Genomic DNA, 23,345 nt, shown 5'->3' with positions numbered 1-23,345 from the left:
TCAGCCGCAAAGTGGTAGGCCACACAAGCTCACAGAACATCACTGCTGAGTGCTGAAGCGTGTAGCGTGTAAAAATAATTTGTCCTTGGCTGCAACACTCACTACCAAGTTGGAAATGCGTTCTCTGGAGTGATGAATCATGCTTCACCATCTAGCAGTCCAACGGAGGAATCTGGGTTTGGCGGATGCCAGGAGAACGCTACCTGCCCCAATGCATAGTGCTGTAAAATTTGGTGGAGGAGGAATAATGGTCTGTTTTAGTCTGTTTTTCATGGTTCGGGCTAGGCCCCTTAGTTCCAGTGAAGGGAAATCTTAACGCTACCTCATACAATGACATTCTAGACGATTCTGTGCTTCCAACTTTGTTTGGAGAAGGCCCTTTCCTGTTTCACCATGACAATGCCCCCATGCACAAAGCGAGGTCCATACAGAAATGTGTTTTTTCGAGATCATATAACATTCTTGTTGGATACCCAGTTCTGTTTTTGAGTTCGCATTAAATATTTTACACTCCAAATAAACATTATTTGGACATATCTGAATGTCTAACTTCTGTTTGATCTTACAGAACCCTATACAGTTTACAGTATAAAGAAAGAGAAGCTGAGGCCTAACCCCAGAGGGACAGAGATATGCCGGAGGCATGCATTTAATTTTGTGAGATGGCTACTGCGGCTGCTATACAAATATAGACGTACAGAAGGAGGGTAATTCGTTAATTTTCGATCCAAATATTTTGTATGAAGATAGTATTATATTGTTAGATTATAGGAGTAACTCTGGTAGATCTGAAACCGTCTTCCTCGCCTCAAGTGAGGTCGGCAGGTAGCCTAGTTATCAGAGCTATGGACTAGTAACCGAAAGGTTGCAAGATGGAATCCCCGAGCTGACAAGGTAAAAATCTGTCTTTCTGCCCCTGAACAAAGCAGTTCCTAGGCCATCATTGAAAATAAGAATGTCTTAATATCATAGGCCTGCAGTAGGATCCTACGTCCTATAGTGGTGCAATTGCCCCTCATACTTGTGAGACACGGGCGATTTCCTTAAGCAACTATCTGAACTTGAAATTGGGGATGACTATTTAGCTATCTCTCTCATCACCCTAGATGACAAAGGACTGGAGGCTTTGAAGTTATTTTTGGAACAGAGAGGGGACACAACGTCCTCTACAGGTTTTTTTGTTGGATCTGAGTATCCTCCTGTTCAATAACAATTTTTTTGTTTGAAGACTGTTACTATTTACAAAAACAGGTAGCGACAATGGGCTCCATTTTCTCTCCTAACTATTCATGTCTATGTGTGGGTTGTCTTGAAGACAAGCTCCTTTGGCACAATAATCTTTCTCCCATCATATATGTATGTGTTAAATATATGTTGATTATGTGTTTCTCATTTGGAAGGGTCCCCTCAACGTGTTTGATTTTCTCGCTGACCTTAATGTTATGGTTCAATCTATCAAGTTTACAGCAGAGATTGGTAACGGTGATATATCATTCCTTGATACACTGGTGCACCTTCACTCAGGGCCTACTTTGTCCACTGCTTTGTACACAAAGCCTAGACAAGAAAAGTATCATTTCTGAAAAAAGGGATTACCGTACACACAATTTCTGAGACTGAAACGCATTTGTACTAGTAAAACAGACTTTGAAAACGAGGCTATGAAAATGTATAGACTGTTTGAGGCCCGCTCATACACGAAATAATGGCTTGATGATGCTCTCAGTAAAGTACGTACCATTGATGAGACCTTTACCAGAAGGGATAAAAGTAATTTAAAAAAACATTGTATCTGTACCACTACATATTGTCCTTTGAGCGATGACATCAAGGGAGCTGTTAAGAAACATTGAAATGTGCTTATGGCTGATCCTGCTTGCCCAAAAAATGTATCTGACCCCCCTCTCCTTTCACGCTGCAGGGCAGGAATATCAGGGACTTCATTGCTCGGGCTGACACTCATGTCTCCCCTATAAGAAATGACGGTAGACTAGATGAGGTGACTTCTACCCCTGTCGCAGTTGTGCGGCATGTAGGTATTCCTGTAAAAAAAAAAGTGAACGTATTCAGCATCTCTGCCACTGGCTAACAATACATTATCAAACAGTTCCTCACTTGCAGCTCTTTTAATGTCATATACCTTATCTCTTGTCCATGCAATATGTGGGCAAAACCAGACCGATAAGAACACGTATTATAGAACACAAGAGTGCTGTAAGGAGAAATGACACTAAATCCCCTATCGCGCGTCATTTCTCAGAGGGCGGTCACCCTGTCTCTTCCATATCCTTCTGTGTTAAACAGCAGATAAAACGTTCACGAAGGGGTGTCCATCTTCAATGAAGTCTCCTCCAGATAGAATGCAGGTGGATGTTCTATTTAACACTTCTACACCCATCAGGCTCGAATGAATATTTGTTATTGAAGTGTTTTCTGTAACTGGGATATTGCCTCTTTGTGTTTTATACCACCATCTAGTGGTGTCTCTAGCTTCCTACTCTTTAAATCCTGTGTTACTTCTTATGAGGAAATGTTCACATGGGACAGTATATGTATAAGCAGGAATTTTGATGTTTCGCTGTCAGCTTTGGTTTATTTTGTATATAATGTAGATTATGCATTCTATTGTACTAGGTACTGCTTTATAGATTTTCTGATGTATTTTCTTGCCTGATCATGTGACATATGCAATTATCATTGCAATAGAAACCAGGTGTGTGTGCTGATAATTTACACTGATGATGGCCTGAGGCTGAAACGTTTGTTTTTACCTTTAATTGATGCACTTTCTTGCACTATGATATATTCTTTGGGCACCATGATGTTGCAATAAACATCTTTTATCTTGCATTCAAGTCTCAGTTTTGGATCTATTCCTTTTTTCGACAGTGTGCAGGTCTCTTTCTTCCGGTAAACTTTATTGTGGTAATATCAAAAGTAAGTCAAGCCATTGTTTATAGGAAAAATACAAGCAGAAGAGCAAATGTAAACAATGGAAAAACGAACTACCCTCCCCTGTGCCCCCCCCCCAAAAAAATCACACAACCCTCCCCAAAGCAATTTGGGGGGCCAACCCTCCCATATTTTTCATCACCCCTTCCCCCCAGTAAATTTCGATCTGTCTCCTACTTCTAATGTTTAAATTTTTTCTATTTGTCACATGCGTCGAATGCAACCTTACAGTGAAATTCTTACTTACAAGCCCTTAACCAACAATGCAGTTAAGATAAATAAGTGTTAAGTAAAAAATAGATAAGTGGGGGGGCAATGCAAATAGTCTGGGTAGCCCCTTGATTAGCTGTTCAAGAGTCTCATGGCTTGGGGGTAGAAGCTGTTAATTAAGAAGCCTTTTGGACATAGACTTGGCACACCGGTACCGCTTGCCGTGCGGTAGCAGAGAGAACAGTCTATGACTAGGGTGGCTGGAGTCTTTAACAATTTTTAGGGCCATCCTCTGACACCGCCTGGTATAGAGGTCCTGGATGGCAGGAAGCTTTGGCCCCAGTGATGTACTGGGCCGTACACATTACCCTCTGTAGTGCCTTGCGGTCGGAGGCCGAGCAGGCAGTGATGCAACCAGTTAGGATGCTCTCGATGGTGCAGCTGTAGAACCTTTTGAGGACCCATCCCAAATATTTTCAGTCTCCTGAGGGGGAATAGGCTTTGTCGTGCCCTCTTCACGACTGTCTTAGTGTGTTTTGACCATGATAGTTAGTTGGTGATGTAGACACCAAGGAACTTGAAGCTCTCAACCTGCTCCACTACAGCCCCGTCGATGAGAATGGGGGCGTGCTTGGTCCTCCTTTTCCTTTAATCCACAATCATCTCCTTAGTCTTGATCACGTTGAGGGAGAGGTTGTAATCCTGGCACCACACGGTCAGGTCTCTGACATCCTTCCTTTAGGCTGTCTCATCGTTGTCTGTGATCAGGCCTACATGTACCACTGTTGTGTCATCGGCAAACTTGATGATGGTGTTGGAGTCGTGCCTGGCCATGCAGTCATGAGTGAACAGGGAATACAGGAGGGGACTGAGGGCCCCCGTGTTGAGGATCAGCTTGGTGCATGTGTTGTTACCTACCCTTACAACCTGGGGGCGGCCCGTCAGGAAGTCCAGGATCCAGTTGCAGAGGAAGTTGTCTAGTCCCAGGGTCCTTAGCTTAGTGATGAGCTTTGAAGATACTGTGGTGTTGAACGCTGAGCTGTAGTCAATGAATAGCATTCTCACATAAGTGTTCCTTTTGTCCAGGTGGGAAAGGGCAGTGTTGAGTGCAATAGAGATTGCATCATCTGTGGATTTGTTGGGCCGGTATGCAAATTGGAGTGGGTCTAGGGTTTCTGGGATAATGGTGTTGATGTGAGCCATGACCAGCCTTTCAAAGCACTTCATGACTACAGATGTGAGTGCTACGGGTCGGTAGTCATTTAGGCAGGTTACCTTAGTGTTCTTGGGCACAGGGACTATGGTGGTCTGCTTGAAATATCTAGGTATTACAGACTCGGTCAGGGAGAGGTTGAAAATGTCAGTAAAGACACTTGACAGTTGGTCCGCGCATGCTTTGAGTACACGTCCTGGTAATCCGTCTGGCCCAGCGGCTTTGTGAATGTTGACCTGTTTGAAGGTTTTGTTCACATCGGCTACCGAAAGCGTTATCACACAGTCATCCAGGACAGCTGGTGCTCTCGTGCATGCTTCAGTGTTGCTTGCCTCGAAGCGAGCATAAAAGACATTTCGCTCGTCTGGTAGGCTCACGTCACTGGGCAGCTCGTGTCTGGGTTTCCCTTTGTAGACCGTAATAGTTTTCAAGCCCTGCCACATCCGACGAGCGTCAGAGCCAGTGTAGTAGGATTCAATCTTAATCCTGTATTGACGGTTGTTTGATGGATCGTCTGAGGGCATAGCGGGATTTCTTATAAGCGTCTGGATTAGTCTCCCGCTCCTTGAAAGCGTCAGCTCTACCCTTTAGCTCAATGCGGATGTTGCCTGTAATCCATGGCTTCTGGTTTGGATATGTACAGTTGAAGTCGGAAGTTTACATACACTTAGGTTGGAGTCATTAAAACTTGTTTTTCATCCACTCCACAAATTTCTTGTTAACAAACTATAGTTTTGGCAAATCGGTTAGGACATCTACTTTGTGCTTGACACAAGTAATTTTTTCCAACAATTGTTTACAGACAGATTATTTCACTTATCATTCACTGTATCACAATTCTAGTGGGTCAGAAGTTTACATACACTAAGTTGACTGTGCCTTAAACAGCTTGGAAAATTCCAGAAAATGATGTCATGGCTTTAGAAGCTTCTGAAAGGCTAATTGACATCATTTGAGTCAACTGGAGGTGTACCTGTGGATGTATTTCAAGGCCTACCTTCAAACTCAGTGCCTCTTTGCTTGACATCATGGGAAAATCTAAAGAAATCAGTCAATACCTCAGAAGAAAAATTGTAGACCTCCACAAGTCTGGTTCATCCTTGGGAGCAATTTCCAAATGCCTGAAGGTACCACGTTCATCTGTACAAACAATAGTACGCAAGTATAAACACCATGGGACTACGCAGCCGTCATACCGCTCAGAAAGCAGACGCGTGCTGTCTCCTAGAGATGAACGTACTTTGGTGTGAAAAATGCAAATCAATCCCAGAACAACAGCAAAGGACATTGTGAAGATGCTGGAGGCAACAGGTACAAAGTATCTATATCCACAGTAAAACGAGTCCTATATCGACATAACCTGAAAGGCCGCTCAGCAAGGAAGAAGCCACTGCTCAAAAACCGCCATAAAAAAGCCAGACTACAGTTTGCAACTGCACATGGGGACAACATCGTACTTATTGGAGGAATGTCCTCTAGTCTGATGAAACAAAAATATAACTGTTTGGCCATAATGACCATCGTTATGTTTGGAGGAAAAAGGGGGAGGCTTGCAAGCCGAAGAACACCACCTCAACCGTGAAGCACGGGGGTGCCAGCATCATGTTGTTGGGGTGCTTTGCTGCAGGAGGGACTGGTGCACATCACAAAATAGATGGCATCATGAGGGAGAAAAGTATGTGGATATATTTAAGCAACATCTCAAGACATCAGTCAGGAAGTTAAAGCTTGGTCGCAAATGGGTCTTCCAAATGGACAATGACCCCAAGCATACTTCCAAAGTTGTGGCAAAATGGCTTAAGGACCACAAAGTCAAGGTATTGGAGTGGCCATCACAAAGCCCTGACCTCAATCCTATGGAAAATGTGTGGGCAGAACTGAAAAAGCGTGTGCGAGCAAGGAGGCCTACAAACCTGACACAGTTACACCAGCTCTGTCAGGAGGAATGGGCCAAAATTCACCCAACTTATTGTGGGAAGCTTGTGGAAGGCTACCTGAAACGTTTGACCCAACAATTTAAAGGCAATGCTACCAAATACTAATTGAGTGTATGTAAACTTCTGACCCACTGGGAATGTGATGAAAGAAATAAAAGCTGAAAGAAATAATTCTCTCTACTATTATTCTGACATTTCACATTCTTAAGATAAAGTGGTGATCCTAACTGACAGGGATTTTTTACTAGGTTTAAATGTCAGGAATTGTGAAAAACAGAGTTTAAATGTATTTGGCTAAGGTGTATGTAAACTTCCGACTTCAACTGTATATGTGTATTAAAGTAGTTAAGTTTAGTATTTGGTCCCATATTCCAAGCATGCAATGATTACATCAGGCTTGTGACTACACACTTGTTGGAAGCATTTGAAGTTTTTTTTGGTTGTGTTTCAGATGATTTTGTACCCAATAGAAATGAATGGTAAATAATGTATTGTGTCATTTTAGATGAACTTTTATTGTAAATAAGAATATAATATGTTTCTAAACACTTCTACATTAATGTTTGATGCTCCCATGATTATGGATAATCCTGAATGAATCGTGAATATCGATGAGTGAGACAGTTACAGACGCACAAATATCATACCCCCCCATACCCCCACGCTAACCTCCCCTGTTATTGGTAATGGTAAAAGGTTAACATGTCTTGGGGGTATGATCTTTGTTCCTCTGTATCTTTTTCAGTCATCAGTATTCACGATTCTTTCAGGATTATCTGTAATCATGGTAGCATCCACATTAACGTAGAAGTGTTCAGAAACGTATACATTATTTGCCATTATTTTCTGTTGGACACAAAATGATCTGAAACACAATCAAAACAAACTGCAAATGCATCCAACAAGCTTGTCGAGTCACAAGCTTGATGTAGTCATTGTGTGCTAAGAATATGGGACCAAATACTAAATATTTGACTACTTTAAAGGAGAATTAAGTGCTCTTACCCCAACCAGTGATTCACTTCCTCATACTTGTTGTGCAGTACGGGGGCTCAGAATATTTTTTTAACAAATGCTCCAAAAACATTTAAAGACCTGCATCACTGTACTGAGAGCTTTTCAGTTTCTAAAAGGACATATTTGAGTGTTTGTGGAGCATTTGTTCATGAGGCCCCCGTACTGCACAACGAGGATGAGGAAGTGAATCGCTGGTTGGGGTTTCTCAAAAACAAGTGAAATTGCAAAGAAAGTATCTGGACCCTTCTATAACATGCCATGTACATCAAAAATAGAGATTTGGTTGTAAAAAATGATCCTTTAATACACATTCTAAGTTAATTCGTCCAAATACTTTTGGTTCCCTAAAATGGGGCGACTCTGTACAAAAGGTGCTGTAATTTCTAAACGGTTCACCCAATATGGATGAAAATACCATCAAATGAAATCTGACAGTTTGCACTTTAACCTCATCGTCATTGTATAATTTCAAGTGCAGAGCCAAAACAACAAAACATTTGTCACTGTCCAAATGGACCTCACTGTATGTGATTGCAGACACACATGGTGCGCACACACACACACACTCACTCACACACACACACACACACACACCCTGAGTGTTTTAGAGCTGAAGCTGTGTAAATGAATTTACTCATGAAAGAAATCTATATCTGAGTGCAACTATCAGCTCAACTGAACTCTGATGTAGGCTGAATGAATCCTGTCTGGCACTGAGTTTAAACCCACAATAAAGCCAATATTACACACACACACCCACACAAACACATGACTTTTATCATTCCTAACCTGGCCCTGAGGTCAAACCCTCAGCAAAGCCGATATGACAGTGTAACATTAGAGAGGAGCCAGTGGATGACAGGCTGTGTGATCCAGTGTGTTTGTTAACCAATCTCTGTCTGTTCACTGGCCAACACACACAAGGCAGAGAGACTAACAGGAACGCACGGCAGTACACAAACATACACACTCTGCTGCTGCTCTCTCGTCACATGCGGTTAGGACCGAAGTGCTCTTAAAGATGTGTTACGTTTGTTGCTCAGTTCTGGTTGAAACCTTTAAAAATGGAGGACGGGCAGTCTGAGAGAATCTCTCCACACGTCCATGTTGTTTCACACACAAACACATGCACACGCCCCCTCGCACGCACACACGGTTGGAGAACAACATCACGTCTATAGAGAGCAAGCATTGTCAACACAACTCACACAAACAAAGATCTTTGTAACCTGAAGGCAGATTATTTCTTAGGGTTAGTGGAGGAAATTCTTTCAGCACAGAGAGATGATGGCTGAAAGGTTACGTAATGATCCTCCAATGAGATAGAGGCACAGAGGGTTGTGGGTAAGTGAGGGGCAGCCGTGCGCACTAACGACTCTGAAGTGTCCTGTACGCCGCTACGTCTGCATAGTAACAACTCTCAAGTGCACTCCGTGACCCACTTATCAGAGAAGTGTTTACTTTTGAGAGCACTCCATCTCCATTGTGCAGTATACTGTCTCTATATAAATCTAATGTGAAGCTTCTCACTGGAACTCTAAGGCAGGGGTTTTCTCCACCCCTGCACTAACACATCTGTCAATTCCCTAATGAGCAGAGCTACCCTTGCCTGTAACTTGAGCTCAGTGGGCTCACACTTTTAGCTCAGTGGGCTCACACAGTCTTGAGTCGTGCCACCAACTGCCATTGCGACATGTTAATGTCATTTTTTGTATTAACACTGCTACGAGTGTTTTTATACAGTATACTGTATGTGCTGGAGAAAAAGGGAGGTGTATTTTTCCTGACGTACGTGTGTGTGTGTGTGTGTACGATTGTCTGTGTGGGTGTGTGCGTGTATTTTCCCTGACGTGACCTCTATCTGAATGCCAGTCTTGGTCGGTTTGTGTTTTTGGCTCAGAGACAGTCCCTTCATAATTTTTTGAGATGTTTGTGTGTATGTTACGCAAGTCGTGCTCATGCACAGTGCTAATCGAATCATTCCCATGACCGAGTCAGCTGGAGCAGAGGCCCAATCTGCCTCTTCCTCTCCTCTCCTCTCTATCCAGATTTTTCTCTCCGGCTTTCCCTCTCTCTTTCTGTGAGTCCCTCTCCTAACCTAGTCATGAATATGTTATTAACATGTAATATGTGTCATTAAAATGAGCATTTCTGCATCTCACCGGTAGACACGGGCCATCTACATTTCCTGGTTGTTAGCAAACTACAATATCCAGAATTGTGTTCCTAGCTCCAACAGTGCAATAGTATCTAACAATTCACAACATTACACACACATCTCAAAGTAAAAGAATGGAATTAAGAAATATATAAATATATATAATATATATAAAGTTGAGACACACACACACACACACACACACACACACATACACAGAGAGAGAGAAAGAGAGAGGACAATCATAGAGGCACACAATAGCTGTTCTCACACAGAGGACTGAATGGCTTCCCTGTTGGCAGGTCAATAGGTAGGTGAAAGGGGGTTGTGTGTAGGTTGTATGGTGGTTGTGTTGTTCTCGTAAAGGTTGTGTGAGAGTTGTGAGCGATGGTGCGCTATTGGTCAAAGTTGTGTATATTGTTGTTCCCTTGGGAAAAAGTTGTATTGGTATGTTGTGCATTACTACGGTCTGGTAGAATAAATGATGCAGTCAACAGCCTTTTCGTTCAACAGAGCGAAAGACAGATGTCATGTTTTCCTTATCATCTAACACTGATTGCATTTGAATGGCTCTTTCAGATTCTTCGATCATTGTTGCAGCTCTCAAACACACACAAGTATCTCAGTATGAGAGTTTTTCACGGCATATTAAAAAGGTTCACAAGGGTTAGAGGTCAAAGTAGGTCTGCTCCCAGGTGTGTGTGGTCGGGGCAGTGGGGGTGGGTGTTCGGCCCACTGGATCAAGTGACAACAACAGATAATGTCGGGGTTTTAAGCAGACATGGGCAAGACATCTGGAATAACTATTTTGTCTACTAGATTAGTGTGTGTGTGTGTGTGTGTATGTGTGTGTTATAGCATCTGATGTCCCCAGGGAATGTTCTCTGGAAAAATTCAGCAGGCAAATTCCCAGTCAAAGCTGAATGAAATTCCCATGTCACACTCACTCCTCCCTCCCTCTCGCTCTCTCTTTCTCTCTCTCCCCCATCTCCCCTGGCTTCTCTCTCTCTCTCTGTCTTTCTTTGTGCCCCAGTGTTGCTCTCTCTCTCTGTTCAGTATAGTCAGGTTGAGTGGTAGGAGGGGGAATGTATGGCAGAGACTGAGAGTCTTACTGAGTGTGGGAGATGAGAGTGTGAGGGTTTTTTCGGGAAGAAGAGTGTGAGGGGGTTATAGGAAGACGAGTGTGGGGCAAGAGAGTGTGTGTATATGTGAGTGAGGGTAGTGTGTTTGTGTGAGTGTCCGTGGGGGTGAGCTGCTCGCGTGTCACATTCCAGCTTCCAGGGATCGACCCCTGTATACCGGGAAACGGACCTGGAAAACTTTGAAAAATCATTCTTGGGAAACTGTGTGATTGTAAAACCTCTGAAAACCTGTACCTCTCTGTGACTTTGAACTGTTGCTGGTCTCGCTCGGAAAATACTCATCTGTTGAAGGAGGGATTCTCTCTACTCTCCACTTCCTCTGATTCTGCTGCTGGGTCTCTGGGCTTTGGATAGTGGTTTCACTGGTGCCGCACTTACCACGGCTCAGAAACAGGACGGGAGGAGAAAAAAGAAGAAGGCAGATGAAGAAAGGAGAACAAGACATTCAAAAAGTGTTTCAACGGAATGGATTAATAATCTGGATCATAGATGTGTAGGTATGAACAGTAGCCTAGTTGTTGACGTTAATGTTCCCTTAACGTTTCTGATTGATGAGTGGAACATATAGTATGTGTCTTTGTGTGTGTATGAAGTTGTGTGTTGGTGTGTGTGTGTGTGTTGGATAATGTGTGGCATTTAGAGAAGCATAATAATCTGGTGTGTCACATTGTGACTCCACTGCTGGTCTGTGGGTTTGGCTACAGGATGCGTATGATTGTATGTGTGTAGGGAAAACACACACACACACACACACACACACACACACACACACACACACACACACACACACACACACACACACACACACACACACACACACACACACACACACACACACACACACACACACACACACCAGCAGAGAGTTGTTGAGTTGATTTATGAATGGGGGGCTCCTACAGTGTGGTTGTGAGGGGTGGGGGGGTGCAGACTCTTTCTCTTTCTTGCTCTCCCTCTCCATCTTCCTCGCCAAATGTCTCGCCCTCTCGTTCATTCCAAAGGTGTGATCTATATTTGCTTTGAAAGAACTGGTGGCCTGTTGTATTGCTGTGTTTGGACTGTAGCATGTTCCAACTACAATATCCTCTCTCTGTTTCTATAGGTGTCTGTCTGTCTGTCTGTCTGTCTGTGTCTGTCTGTCTGTCTGTGTCTGTCTGTGTCTGTCTGTGTCTGTCTGTGTCTGTCTGTCTCTTTTTCTCTGTATTCCCATTTGCTCTTTAAGCAGGTTAATGAGATGGTTGTATGTTAAAAGCAGACAGGGAGGAAAGTCCAGTGTCACTCTGCAATCGTCTCAGAGTCAACACACACATGCACATGCACGCTTTTTTGGCTAAATTTGGTCTGAAAGCTGGAGGCATGGCTTCCCTGGAATATTAATGGCCAGAGCTGTGTGTGTGGGGGTGGGGGGGGCAGAATTCTGCACACACAGGTCGGAGTCATGCCAAAGTGGGGTAGGAGTTGAGCATTATAGGAGAGAAATAGGAGCCCAGTTTAAAACAGCACAGGGACTCTGCACTACAATGGACTATTGTGCTGTAAGACTGTCTGTCTGTCTCTGTCTGTACACGTCTGTGTCTATCACCAAGAAATAGGTTTTCGTCTGCACCCGCAGTCTCACAGAAACAGAGTAGAAGAAGAGGAAAAAGGAGAGAAGAAGGAGACATACGGATGGAAAGGAGGAAGAGGGGAGAACGAGAGAGGAAAGGGGAGGCTAAAAAGAAGGAGAGTTCATGAACTGTGTTTAGTCGAGTCATTCTAACTGTATTAGACTGTAATCCGTTGAGTTGAGTGTTCTAATGAGGTCTAACGAGCTGTAACCAGTTTTAACGAGCTGTGTGTCAGCCAAGTCTGACTCTTATAAAACTCACCTATCATTATCAGCTTAGTCTGTTTGATAAGGACATCAGACAAACCATGCCTGGATAATAGATTTCATTTCACCTTTAGCTGACCTGGTCTGTTCCCCTCTTTTTCTCTTTGTTTCTCTCTCCCCGTCCATCACAAAGCAGCCTTCATGGATCGTTTCACTGACAGTCAACTAAACTCAGTCTGAGTTCCAGAGGTGGGACCAAGTCGTTGTTTTACAAGTCCCAAGTCAAGACAGGCAAGTCCGAGTCAAGTCTCATGTCAAGACCGTCAAGTCTCAAGTCCTAAACTTTGAGTTTCGAGTCCTAAACAAGTCATACTGTGCTCTTCACCAAATGTAATGCCATTTCATATTTTTAACAAGAGTAATAGTATATTACATTCACGCAAATCATGAATGCTTTTAAAAATATCGATATATTTATTACTTTCCAAATAAACTTTATATTTCCATGGAAATACATGGGTAGCCATGAGAAAGACACACCCCAATAGTGATCGACTATCGCTATGGTGCGCAATCGGGCGATGTAGGCTTGTACACAATCGCCCAACCTTAACACACTCTCTCTCTCTCTCTCTCTCTCTCTCTCTCTCTCTCTCTCTCACACACACACATTCTCACTTTTTTTCTTTCTCTCTCTGTCTCTGTCTCTGTCTCTGTCTCTGTCTCTGTCTCTGTCTCTGTCTCTGTCTCTCTCTCTCTCTCTCTCTCTATGGTTACAGTAGGCTAACATATGTCAATGGTTTTAGGAACAGCAGTAACATCAGTCAGGATTTAGACTACCAACTGCCTAGCCAGTTGTAGCTCAATCTTGGGTGCAATGATCACGTTCCCGCAATGACTGTGTGGAGGCTCATTGATTTAACGTTACGTTAGCCTACATGTTACACCAGTAAAGTAATAAAATATATAGCTGTCGACTATATTAGCCACGACTTACCGTTATTTGTGCAGCTTCAAATGTCGAACAAAGTTGGAGATTGTTGCGCCTCCGTCTGTAATTTTCTTCCTGCATGTTTTGCAAGTTTTGTTGATACAGCGTCGTCTATATATCCGAAAATAATAATTTTGGGTATCATCTTTCCAAGGGCTCCATCTGAATTCACCCGCCGACGTTCCTCTGCACTGCCACGCACAACTTTTTCTCAGCTGGCACAAATTGATTGGCTGCTGTCCGATTCAAACTGTAATCCGTTAAATTAAGAGTTGATGCGCTGCACACTTTTTTAAATAGCATCATTTTTTATATTTGGGCTTGGGGAGGGTATCAAGTCAGGTTGAGTCATAAGGCTCAAGTCCAAGTTAAGTCACGAGTCATTGGTGTTAAAGTCAAAGTCGAGTTGCAAGCCATCATATTTGTGACTCGAGTCCAAGTCATGTGACTCGAGTCCAAGTCATGTGACTCGAGTCCAAGTCATGTGACTCGAGTCCAAGTCATGTGACTCGAGTCCACACCTCTGCTCAGTTCACACGCAAACACACATGCATGCGCACACGCACACAAAAATCACACACACACACACACACACACACACACACACACACACACACACACACACACACACACACACACACACACACACACACACACACACACACACACACACACACACAACCAGCTGTGATACTGTGTAGTTTACAGTTCCCTGTTCCTCATTTTCAGTACTGTCCAAATCATCTCCAAGGAAGATAAATGAATATGTACCTGTCACAAATTTACACAGGGCTTTCTCCCTTATTTAAGTTATTTCTTTCCTTCTTCTGTTAAATGTGTGTGCATGTGTGTGCTTGTGCCTGCCTGGGCGATTGCATGAGTTTATGTGAGAAAAGGAGAGAAGACATACCAATGCAACTTTATTTTCTGCCTGGAATATGAGTCCTATGTGTGTAGGAGGTAAGAGAATGAGAGGGGGAGCGGAGGAAAGAGAGAGAAGGAGAAAGTGGGTAGAAGGGGAGAGGAGAAATGGAAGAGAAGGGTGTTTTCTTCAGGGTTGCAGGTCTGCTATTCTGATCAGACAATGAACTCATGGACCCTATATTCCCACACCTTCACTCTCTCTCTCTCTTTCGCTCTTTTTCTTTCTCTCCTCTCTCTCTCCCTCTCCTTGGAAAACCGTAACCCAAGGAACAAGGCTTAATAAAAAAAATATATATATTTTTTAGGGGGTGTATCAGCTTTAATATTGCGGATAGATTGTTGATTCCATCGATGTAATTGTCTGCATCATTTCCAATCCCCTATATATTTTTGGGGTAAATATATATATCTAAATACATACATATACATACATACACATACCCATATACAGTGGGGAGAACAAGTATTTGATACACTGCAAACACATAACTGCAATGGCATGTTTACAAGGGGGGAAAGTGGAAACCAATGATTGTCTCAGGCTCTGTAATTTTCTCTAGACTCGTCAGACAGACCCACAATCATCCAGAGCCATCAGAGTTTGAGACAGGGTTCATCGCTTGCTCAATGTTTTTGTGACACTTTTATTTAACATGTGGCTAATGAGGAGATACCAGGATAGGGACATTTCTCAGACTTTCTTGTAAATCATGCAATAATTATGAGATCAATTAAAATTATCTTACTTTGTCACTCACTACTCTCCTTCCCTCCTTCTCTCCCTCACCCCTATTTGAAGCCTACATCGACAGAGAAGACTGCTGTGCTGTTCTCAGCTGAGGACAGGAGAGAATTCAGTTCAGACTTTATGGAAGGGGGTAGCCAGAAGACCTGATGATGCCCTAAGGGTTCACATATTGTTTCCATAAAACCATATAGGATTAAAGACCAGAGTCAGCCGAGTCTGACTTATAGACAGAAGATACTAGCCTAGACCAGAGAGGCCAAAGAAACAGTTAGTGACATCATCATGAATGCCCCGCCCACAGGAAGTCCCAGCCCAAATATGGAGGTGAAGGTGGTCTCCCAGGAGATGGCGTTGTTTAGCAACGCCCTGGCGGCCTACACCTTCATAGCAGGTAAATATGGACTGATACAACAGTTGTACAGCACAGGAGGGTGCTGAGTGGGGGAAGGCTCAAAACAATGGCTGGAATTGAGTGAATGGAATGGTATCAAACACATGGAAACCACATGTTTGAAGTGTTCGATACCGTTCCATTGATTCCGTTCCAGCCATTACTATGTGTAATGGGTGCGTGTCGGTGGCAGGAAAACAAACTTGGTATAAACGGAGTCGTTTAATAAGTGCTCATAAAACTAAAAAAAACTAAATATACAAAAAAGAATAGAAGTGGGTACAAAACCTGTCGCACACCGACACATGACTTGCACATATACAATAAAACAATCTCCGACAAGGACATGAGGGGAAACAGAGGGTTAAATACCCAACATGTAATTGATGGGATTGGAACCAGGTGTGAAGGAAGACAAAACCAATGGAAAATTAAAAATGGATCAGTGATGGCTAGAAGGTCGGTGATGTCGGCCGCCGAACACCGCCCGAACAAGGAGAGGGACCGACTTCGGCGGAAGTCATGACAGTACTCCCCCCAACTGACACGCGGCTCCAGCACCGACCTCAGGGATGACCCGGAGGGCGGGGCGCAGGGCGATCCGGAAAAAAACGGTGGAAATCTCGCAGCATAGAAGGATCCAACACGTCCTCCACCGGAACCCAGCATCTCTCCTACAGACCATACCCCACCCAGTTCACGAGGTACTGAAGGCCCCTCGCCCGACGTCTCGAATCCAATATGGAACGAACGGAGTACGCCGGGGCCCCCTCGATGTCCAGAGGGGGCGGAGGAACCTCCCGCACCTCAGACTCCTGGAGCGGGCCAGCCACCACCGGCCTGAGGAGAGACACATGGAACGAGGGGTTAATGCGGCAATCGGGGGGAAGCTGTAACCTGTAACATACCTCGTTCACTCTCCTCAGATCTTTAAATTGCCCCACAAACCGCGGACCCAGCTTCCGACAGGGCAGGCAGAGGGGCAGGTTTTGGGTCGAGAGCCAGACCCGGTCCCCCGGTGCGAACACCGGGGCCTCACTGCGGTGACGGTCTGCGCCAACTTTCTGGCGCAGTACGGCGCGCTGAAGATGGACATGGGCGGCATCCCATGTTTCCTCCGCGCGCCGGAACCAGTCATCCAGGAGCCTCGGTCTGACTCTGATGCCAAGGAGCCAGAACCGGCTGATACCCCAATACACACTGGAAGGGAGAAAGGTTAGTGGAGGAGTGGCTGAGCGAGTTCTGGGCCATCTCTGCCCAGGGCATGAACGCTGCCTACTCCCCCGGCCGGTCCTGGCAATAAGACCTCAGAAACCTACCCACATCCTGGTTAACCGGACAAAGGGAGGAGATGACAGGACTTAGAAAAACGATCCACAGCGACCAGGATCGTGGTGTTACCCTGTGAAGGAGGAAGATCAGTCAGGAAATCCACCGACAGGTGAGATCATGGCCGTTGTGGAACGGGTAAGGGTTGTAACTTACCTCTGGGCAGGTGTCTAGGAGCCTTGCACTGGGCACACACCGAGCAGGAGGTAACATAAACCCTCACGTCCTTAGCTAAAGTGGGCAACCAGAACTTCCCACTAAGACAGAGCACCGTCCGACCGATACCAGGATGACCAGAGGAGGGTGACGTATGGGCCCAATAGATTAGTCGGTCGCGGACGTACAGAAACTCAGCCGGACACCGAAGGGGAGCGGGCTCTGTACGCAACGCCTGCTCAATGTCCGCATCCTGCTCCCACACTACCGGTGCCACAAGGCAAGAGGCCGGGAGTATGGGAGTGGGATCCATGGGCCGCTCCTCTGTGTCATACAGCCGGGATAATGCGTCTGCCTTAACGTTCTGAGAGCCTGGTCTGTAGGAAAGGGTAAATACAAAACGGATGAAAAACATGGCCCGCCTTGCCTGGCGAGGGTTCAGTCTCCTCGCCGCCCGGATGTACTCCAGATTGTGGTGGTCAGTCCAGATGAGAAAAGGGTGTTTAGCCCCCTCAAGCCAATGTCTCCATGCCTTCAAGGCCTTGACGACAGCCAACAGCTCCCGTTCCCCCACATCATAGTTCCGTTCCGCCAGGCTGAGCTAATTCGAGAAAAAGGCACAGGGGTGGAGCTTCGGTGGCGTACCCGAGCGCTGAGAGAGCACCGCTCCTATCCCAGCCTCAGACGTGTCCACCTCCACTATGAACGCCAAAGAGGGATCCGGATGGGCCAACACGGGAGCCGCGGTAAACAGAGCCCTCAGGTGACTAAAAGCCCTGTCCGCCTCAGCTGACCACTGCAAGCGCACCGGGCCCCCCTTCAGCAGTGAGGTAATGGGTGCCGCCACCTGACCAAAACCCCGGATAAACCTCCGGTAGTAGTTGGCAAACCCTAAGAACCGCTGCACCTCCTTTACCGTAGTGGGAGTCGGCCAATTACGCACGGCTGCAATGCGGTCACTCTCCATCTCCAACCCTGAAGTGGAAATGCGATACCCTAGGAAGGAGACGGACTGTTGGAAGAACAGGCATTTCTCAGCCTTGACGTACAGGTCATGCTCCAACAGGTGACCAAGCACTCTGCGCACCAGGGACACATGCTCGGCGCGTGTAGCGGAGTATATCAAAATGTCATCAATATACACCACTACACCCTGCCTGTGCAGGTCCCTGAAAATCTTGTCTACAAAGGCTTGGAAGACTGATGGCGCATTCATCAACCCGTACGGCATGACGAGGTACTCATAGTGCCCAGAGGTGGTACTGAAAGCCGTCTTCCACTCGTCTCCCTCTCGGAAACGCACCAGGTTGTCAGCGCTCCTGAGATCTAGTTTGGTGAAGAAGCGCGCCCCGTGCATTGACTCTATCGCTGTGGCTATGAGCGGTAGCGGGTAACTATACCTCACAGTGATCTGATTCAGGCCCCGATAGTCAATACACGGGCGCAGACCCCCCTCCTTCCTCTTCACAAAAAATAAACTTGAGGAGGCGCATGAAGTGGAGGACCGAATGTACCCCTGACGCAGGGATTCGCTTCTGTCTCCGCCTGTGAGAGGGGATACACGTGACTCCTGGGAAGTGCAGCGTCTACCAGGAGGTCTATCGCACAATCGCCCCGTCGATGAGGTGGTAATTGAGTCACCTTCTTTTTGGAGAAGGCGAGAGCCAAATCGGCATATTCAGGGGGAATGCGCACGGTGGTGACCTGGTCTGGACTCTCCACCGTTGTAGCACCAACGGAAACCCCTAAACACCTACCTGAGTACTCTCGCGACCACCCCGTGAGAACCCTCTGTGGCCAAGAAACAGTGGGGTTATGACAAGCTAACCAGGGTAGGCCCAGCACCACAGGAAACGCAGGAGAGTCAATGAGGAAGAGACTAATTCTCTCCGTATGACCCCCCTGCGTCGCCATGCCCAAAGGCGCGGTGACCTCCCTAATCAACCCTGACCCTAATGGTCGACTATCTAAGGCGTGAACGGGGAAGGGCACATCCACGGGAACGATGGGGATCCCTAAACTATAGGCTAAATCTCTATCAATAAAATTCCCAGCCGCGCCTGAATCGTTGAGCGCCTTATGCTGGGAATGCGGGGAAAACTCAGGGAACGTGACAAACACAAACATATGAACAACAGAGGACTCTGGGTGAGAGTGGTGCCGGCTCACCTGGGGTGACGCCAGAGCGCCATGCCTGCTGCCTCGCTTCTCAGAGGAACCAACCCGGCACCGACCGGCAGTGTGACCTCTGCGGCCACAGATGGTACACGAGTGTGAACCCCCTCCGGTCTCCCTGCGCACCGCCCCTCCCAGCTCCATGGGAATCGGAGAGGGAGTGTGGGAGGATGGAACCACCAGACCCCAATCTGAACGTCCGCGAGTAGCCAGCAGGTTGTCCAGCCGGATGGACAGGTCCACCAGCTGGTCAAACGTGAGGGTGGTGTCTCTGCAGGCCAGCTCCCGACCGACGTCCTCGCGCAGACTGCAGCGTTAATGGTTGATAAGGGCCCTGTTGTTCCATCCCGCGCCGGCAGCCAGGGTCCTAAACTCCAGGGCCAACATTTACATTACATTTAAGTCATTTAGCAGACGCTCTTATCCAGAGCGACTTACAAATTGGTGCATTCACCTTATGACATCCAGTGGAACAGCCACTTTACAATAGTGCATCTAAATCTTTTAACTCCTGGGCGCTCCTCATCTCCTGCCTCAGATGGTAGAGGCGCTCACCCACCGCTCTACCCTCGGGCGGGTGGTCGAAGACTGCCCGGAAACGGCGGGTGAACTCCTCAATCTCCCTCCCTCCACACAGCGTTGGCCCACTCCAGGGCTCTCTCGGTGAGGCACGAGACGAGAGTGGACACCCTCTCACGGTCCGATGGAGCCGGGTGGACGGTGGCCAGATAGAGGTGCAACAAGAACTCCTGGCAGTTCGCAGCCCTCCCGTCGTACTCCTAGGGCAAAGAGAGACGGATCCCACTGGGTTCAGACGGGAAAGGGGCGCTCAGGGGAGACCCCGGTTGTGCTGGTGGAGGCGCTGGAAGAACTCCCTGTCTCTCCCAGCGGTCCATTTTCTGGACAACGCAATTCATGGCGGCGCCAAGATGGTAGAGCATAACTGCATGCTCCTGGACGCGCTCCTCCACCTCAATGGCCTGGGGTACCCTCTCCTGCTGACTCCATAGTTATGGTCGGAGATTCTGTAATGGGTGCGTGTCGGTGGCAGGGAAGTCAGGCGCAGGAAAACGAACTTGGTATAAACGGAGTCGTTTAATAAGTGCTCATTAAACTCAAAAAACGAAATACACAACAAATAATAGAAGTGGGTACAAAACCCGTTGCACACCGACACATGACTTGAACATTACATACAATAAAACCAGCCTCCTGGATTGTACAGGTGTTATTGCTATTGTTTGGAATATATTTTTGTTACAAATGATGATTGAAAAACATATACTTTTTTACCTTTATTTAACTAGACAAGTCAGTTAAGAACAAATTCGTATTTACAATGATGGTCTACCCCGGCCAAACCCTAACCCGGACAACTGTGAGCCGCCCTATGGGACTCCCAATCACGGCCGGTTGTGATACAGCTTGGAATCGAACCAGGGTCTGTAGTGATGCCTCGAACACTGAGATGCAGTGCCTTAGACCGCCGCGCCACTCAGGAGCTGTCAGTGTTGCGTATATAAAGAGGATTACTCTTATTAATCTCGGCAGGTAGCTTAGTGGTAAGAGTGTTGGACTAGTAACCGAAAGGTTGCTGGATCGAATCCCTGAGCTGACAAGGTAATATTCTGTTGTTCTGCCCCTGAACAAGGCAGTTAACCCACTGGTCCCTGGTAGGCCATCATTGTAAATAAGGATTTGTTCTTAACTGACTTGCCTAGTTAAATAATGGTTACATTTAAAATATATATTTTCTGCTCTCATGCTCTTTGTTTGTCTCTCTTTCGCTCTCCCTCTCTCTCTTGTCTCAGACCAGCCGGAGCGAGCAGCTCTTGTGTTTGTTAGTGGTGTGTGTGTGGGTCTCCTTCTCACCCTCTGTGCCCTGGTGGTCCAGATACACTGTCGCACCGACTGTCACTACAGTAACCGACGGCGACATCACCATCAGCACAGAAACAGGACTCACCACCATCACCATGGGGACCATCACTGTCACCACCATCACCAACCTGGCAACCCTAACACAGGCAACCCTGGCGTAACCACGGAGACGAGTGAAGACAGCGAATCAGAGGACTGGGACGACAGGAACTCTGACCTCACGGCTCGACGACGAAGGCGATTTGAGAGAACGCTGCTGCAAACCAGCGTTTTCACCTCCGCAGAAGGTAACACACACACACTGTGGAAACATTTGTAAGTGCTTTACTGTTTTTTGTTGTTAAGTGTACCGTTTATTATTCAAATGTTCTGGAAGCAGTTGAAATCAAGACGGTTGTGTTGTTGTTTTGTTCTGTAGAGTTGGAGCGAGCTCAGAGGGTTGAGGAGAGAGAGAGGATCATGGGAGAGATCTGGATGAATGGACAGCCTGACGTCAACACCGTCACACGCAGCCTCAACAGATACTACTGACAGGAACGGAGAACGAGAGGAAGAGAGTGATGGATACACATACGGATGGAAGAAGAGAAAAAGAAACGATAGGGAAATGATGCCATTTTAGACAATGTCGCATTGAAGGGTGCGTGAAGCCTCCAAATCAAATCAAATACTATTGGTCACATACACATATTTAGCAGATGTTATTGCGGGTGTACCGAAATGCTTGTGTCCAGTAGTTGTGGATAGAGACAAATGGGAATGGACGAGGGAGCGGACAATGACCTCCATCCCTCTGACACTGGGCACAGAACCATGAGGTTTAGGGCGTGTCTGGCAGAGTGATGTAGTGGTAAAGAAATAGGTGGGTATACGCTGATCACCTTCACGGTGAGTATAGTAACGTTCCTTATACTTTCAAGGCATTTTCCCACAAAAATTGCGCAAAACTAAAAAAGGTTGCGTGAACGTCTTTTACGTGCGTTTGCCCTCCACCACACCACTGGTCAGACATGACACCAGGCTTACGCCAATCTAAGCCTTCTGGGAGCTGTGATGGGGAGGGAGAAAGTGCACACTTCACACTAGAGGAAAGAAGTAGGTAATGAGGATGCAGCAGCCTAATAGCTGCCCAGGATGGTTCCTCTGGAGTCAGCCCCCGCCCGAGACCTGAGGTGGATGTTGTCATCAACCCGTCTGTAAACTGTGACCTTCCTGACGTCCTCACTGTCACCGTTGACAACGGGCCCACAATTCACATCTATGGAAATCTCTGTTTTCCTGGCTGAACGTTCTGGTTTTTGTACTTGGTTCCAGACTGGTACTGACTTACACAGCACAGTTCACTACGAGGACAAGGACCACAGAGAAAACCTGTCAACTGGAATGACATTTTTTTTTTTGCCTTCACTCAATCTTCATGTGTATTGAATTGATTCACTGTTGTACTTTGTGGATTAATTCCTTTTTTTATAAAATAGCAACACTTTCTTAGTTTGTCTCAGGGATGCTTTTAAGGGTTGTCGTTGGGGACATGTTTTGTATTTTGAAGATGATGCATCAATCATTCCTTTATAGTCACAGAGAGACTGTGACTATAAAACTGCGTCGGGTTTGGTTCGTCGGCAGGAGTGTGCATTCGTTAGGTAACTAGCACGGCTGTGTGCCTTGAACGTAGTCACGACTGCTCCAATTCAGTCAGCTCCCGAACAGTGCCCTTCAGATAACAACAAAGTGCAATACAGTCCCCGTACAGCCCTTAAAGAAGCCACCACCATATTGCTAACACCTATCTTTTCCCTTCAGATGTGAAACACTGAAGAGGTAGTTGGAGTCTCTACTATATGTGTTGCTTTTGGAGTGACGCGGGGTTGGTGCAACGCTACCGTGTGATGTTTGTAATCGGGTCAATGGCGCAACACAACAGTGTTATTATCTCTGCAGTGTTTCTGGGTGTTTCCCCTAGCTTGTCGTCTGTATTAGAAACGCTGCCTGTGAAGTGAAAAGTCTGTCTGAGAGAGAGAGGTTCTGTATGCATCCTTCCTTCCTCCCCTCCATGAGGTAATCACAGATCTGAGAGAGGTGTACAGGTGAAAACAGTAGGATCGAGGCCTTGTTCTCACTTCTCCAGTCAATACAGATCAGTGATTTCCTCAAGGAAGGGAGAAAAGAAGGAAATAAACATTGCATTGAAGGATCACTTTAATTTAGTACTCAAACAGGGACAGTGGATGACTGAGATCAACACACAGACCTTTTATTGAATAATAAAACCCGTTGGAAACAAATGGTCTGCCTGTTTTGGTCTGTC

The 23,345-nt window shown here is 46.1% G+C and overlaps 1 protein-coding gene and 1 pseudogene across 9 annotated transcripts; both read left to right on the top strand.

Annotated features, from left to right (window-relative positions):
* LOC120060080 overlaps window positions 1-15,252 on the top strand; it is a 27,643-nt pseudogene extending 12,391 nt beyond the window's left edge.
* Window positions 10,514-23,345, top strand: LOC120060519 (protein eva-1 homolog A-like). 9 transcript variants are annotated; one of them, XM_039009898.1, is made up of 5 exons: window positions 10,514-11,122; window positions 12,639-12,733; window positions 15,407-15,496; window positions 20,968-21,324; window positions 21,456-23,345. In XM_039009898.1, exons 3-5 carry the CDS (start codon window positions 15,424-15,426, stop codon window positions 21,566-21,568), a joined length of 543 nt encoding a protein of 180 aa, XP_038865826.1. In that variant the 5' UTR covers window positions 10,514-11,122; window positions 12,639-12,733; window positions 15,407-15,423; the 3' UTR covers window positions 21,569-23,345. The 9 variants fall into 9 exon arrangements, with proteins under 9 accessions (XP_038865826.1, XP_038865825.1, XP_038865828.1 ...); XM_039009897.1 differs by having other exon boundaries at window positions 12,636-12,733; XM_039009900.1 differs by having other exon boundaries at window positions 10,514-11,126.

The sequence above is a fragment of the Salvelinus namaycush genome, chromosome 15 (genome assembly GCF_016432855.1).
Source record: "Salvelinus namaycush isolate Seneca chromosome 15, SaNama_1.0, whole genome shotgun sequence".
Classification (NCBI taxonomy): domain Eukaryota; kingdom Metazoa; phylum Chordata; class Actinopteri; order Salmoniformes; family Salmonidae; genus Salvelinus; species Salvelinus namaycush.
Note: the sequence above shows the minus strand (reverse complement) of the source record. Positions and strands in the feature narration are given on the sequence as shown.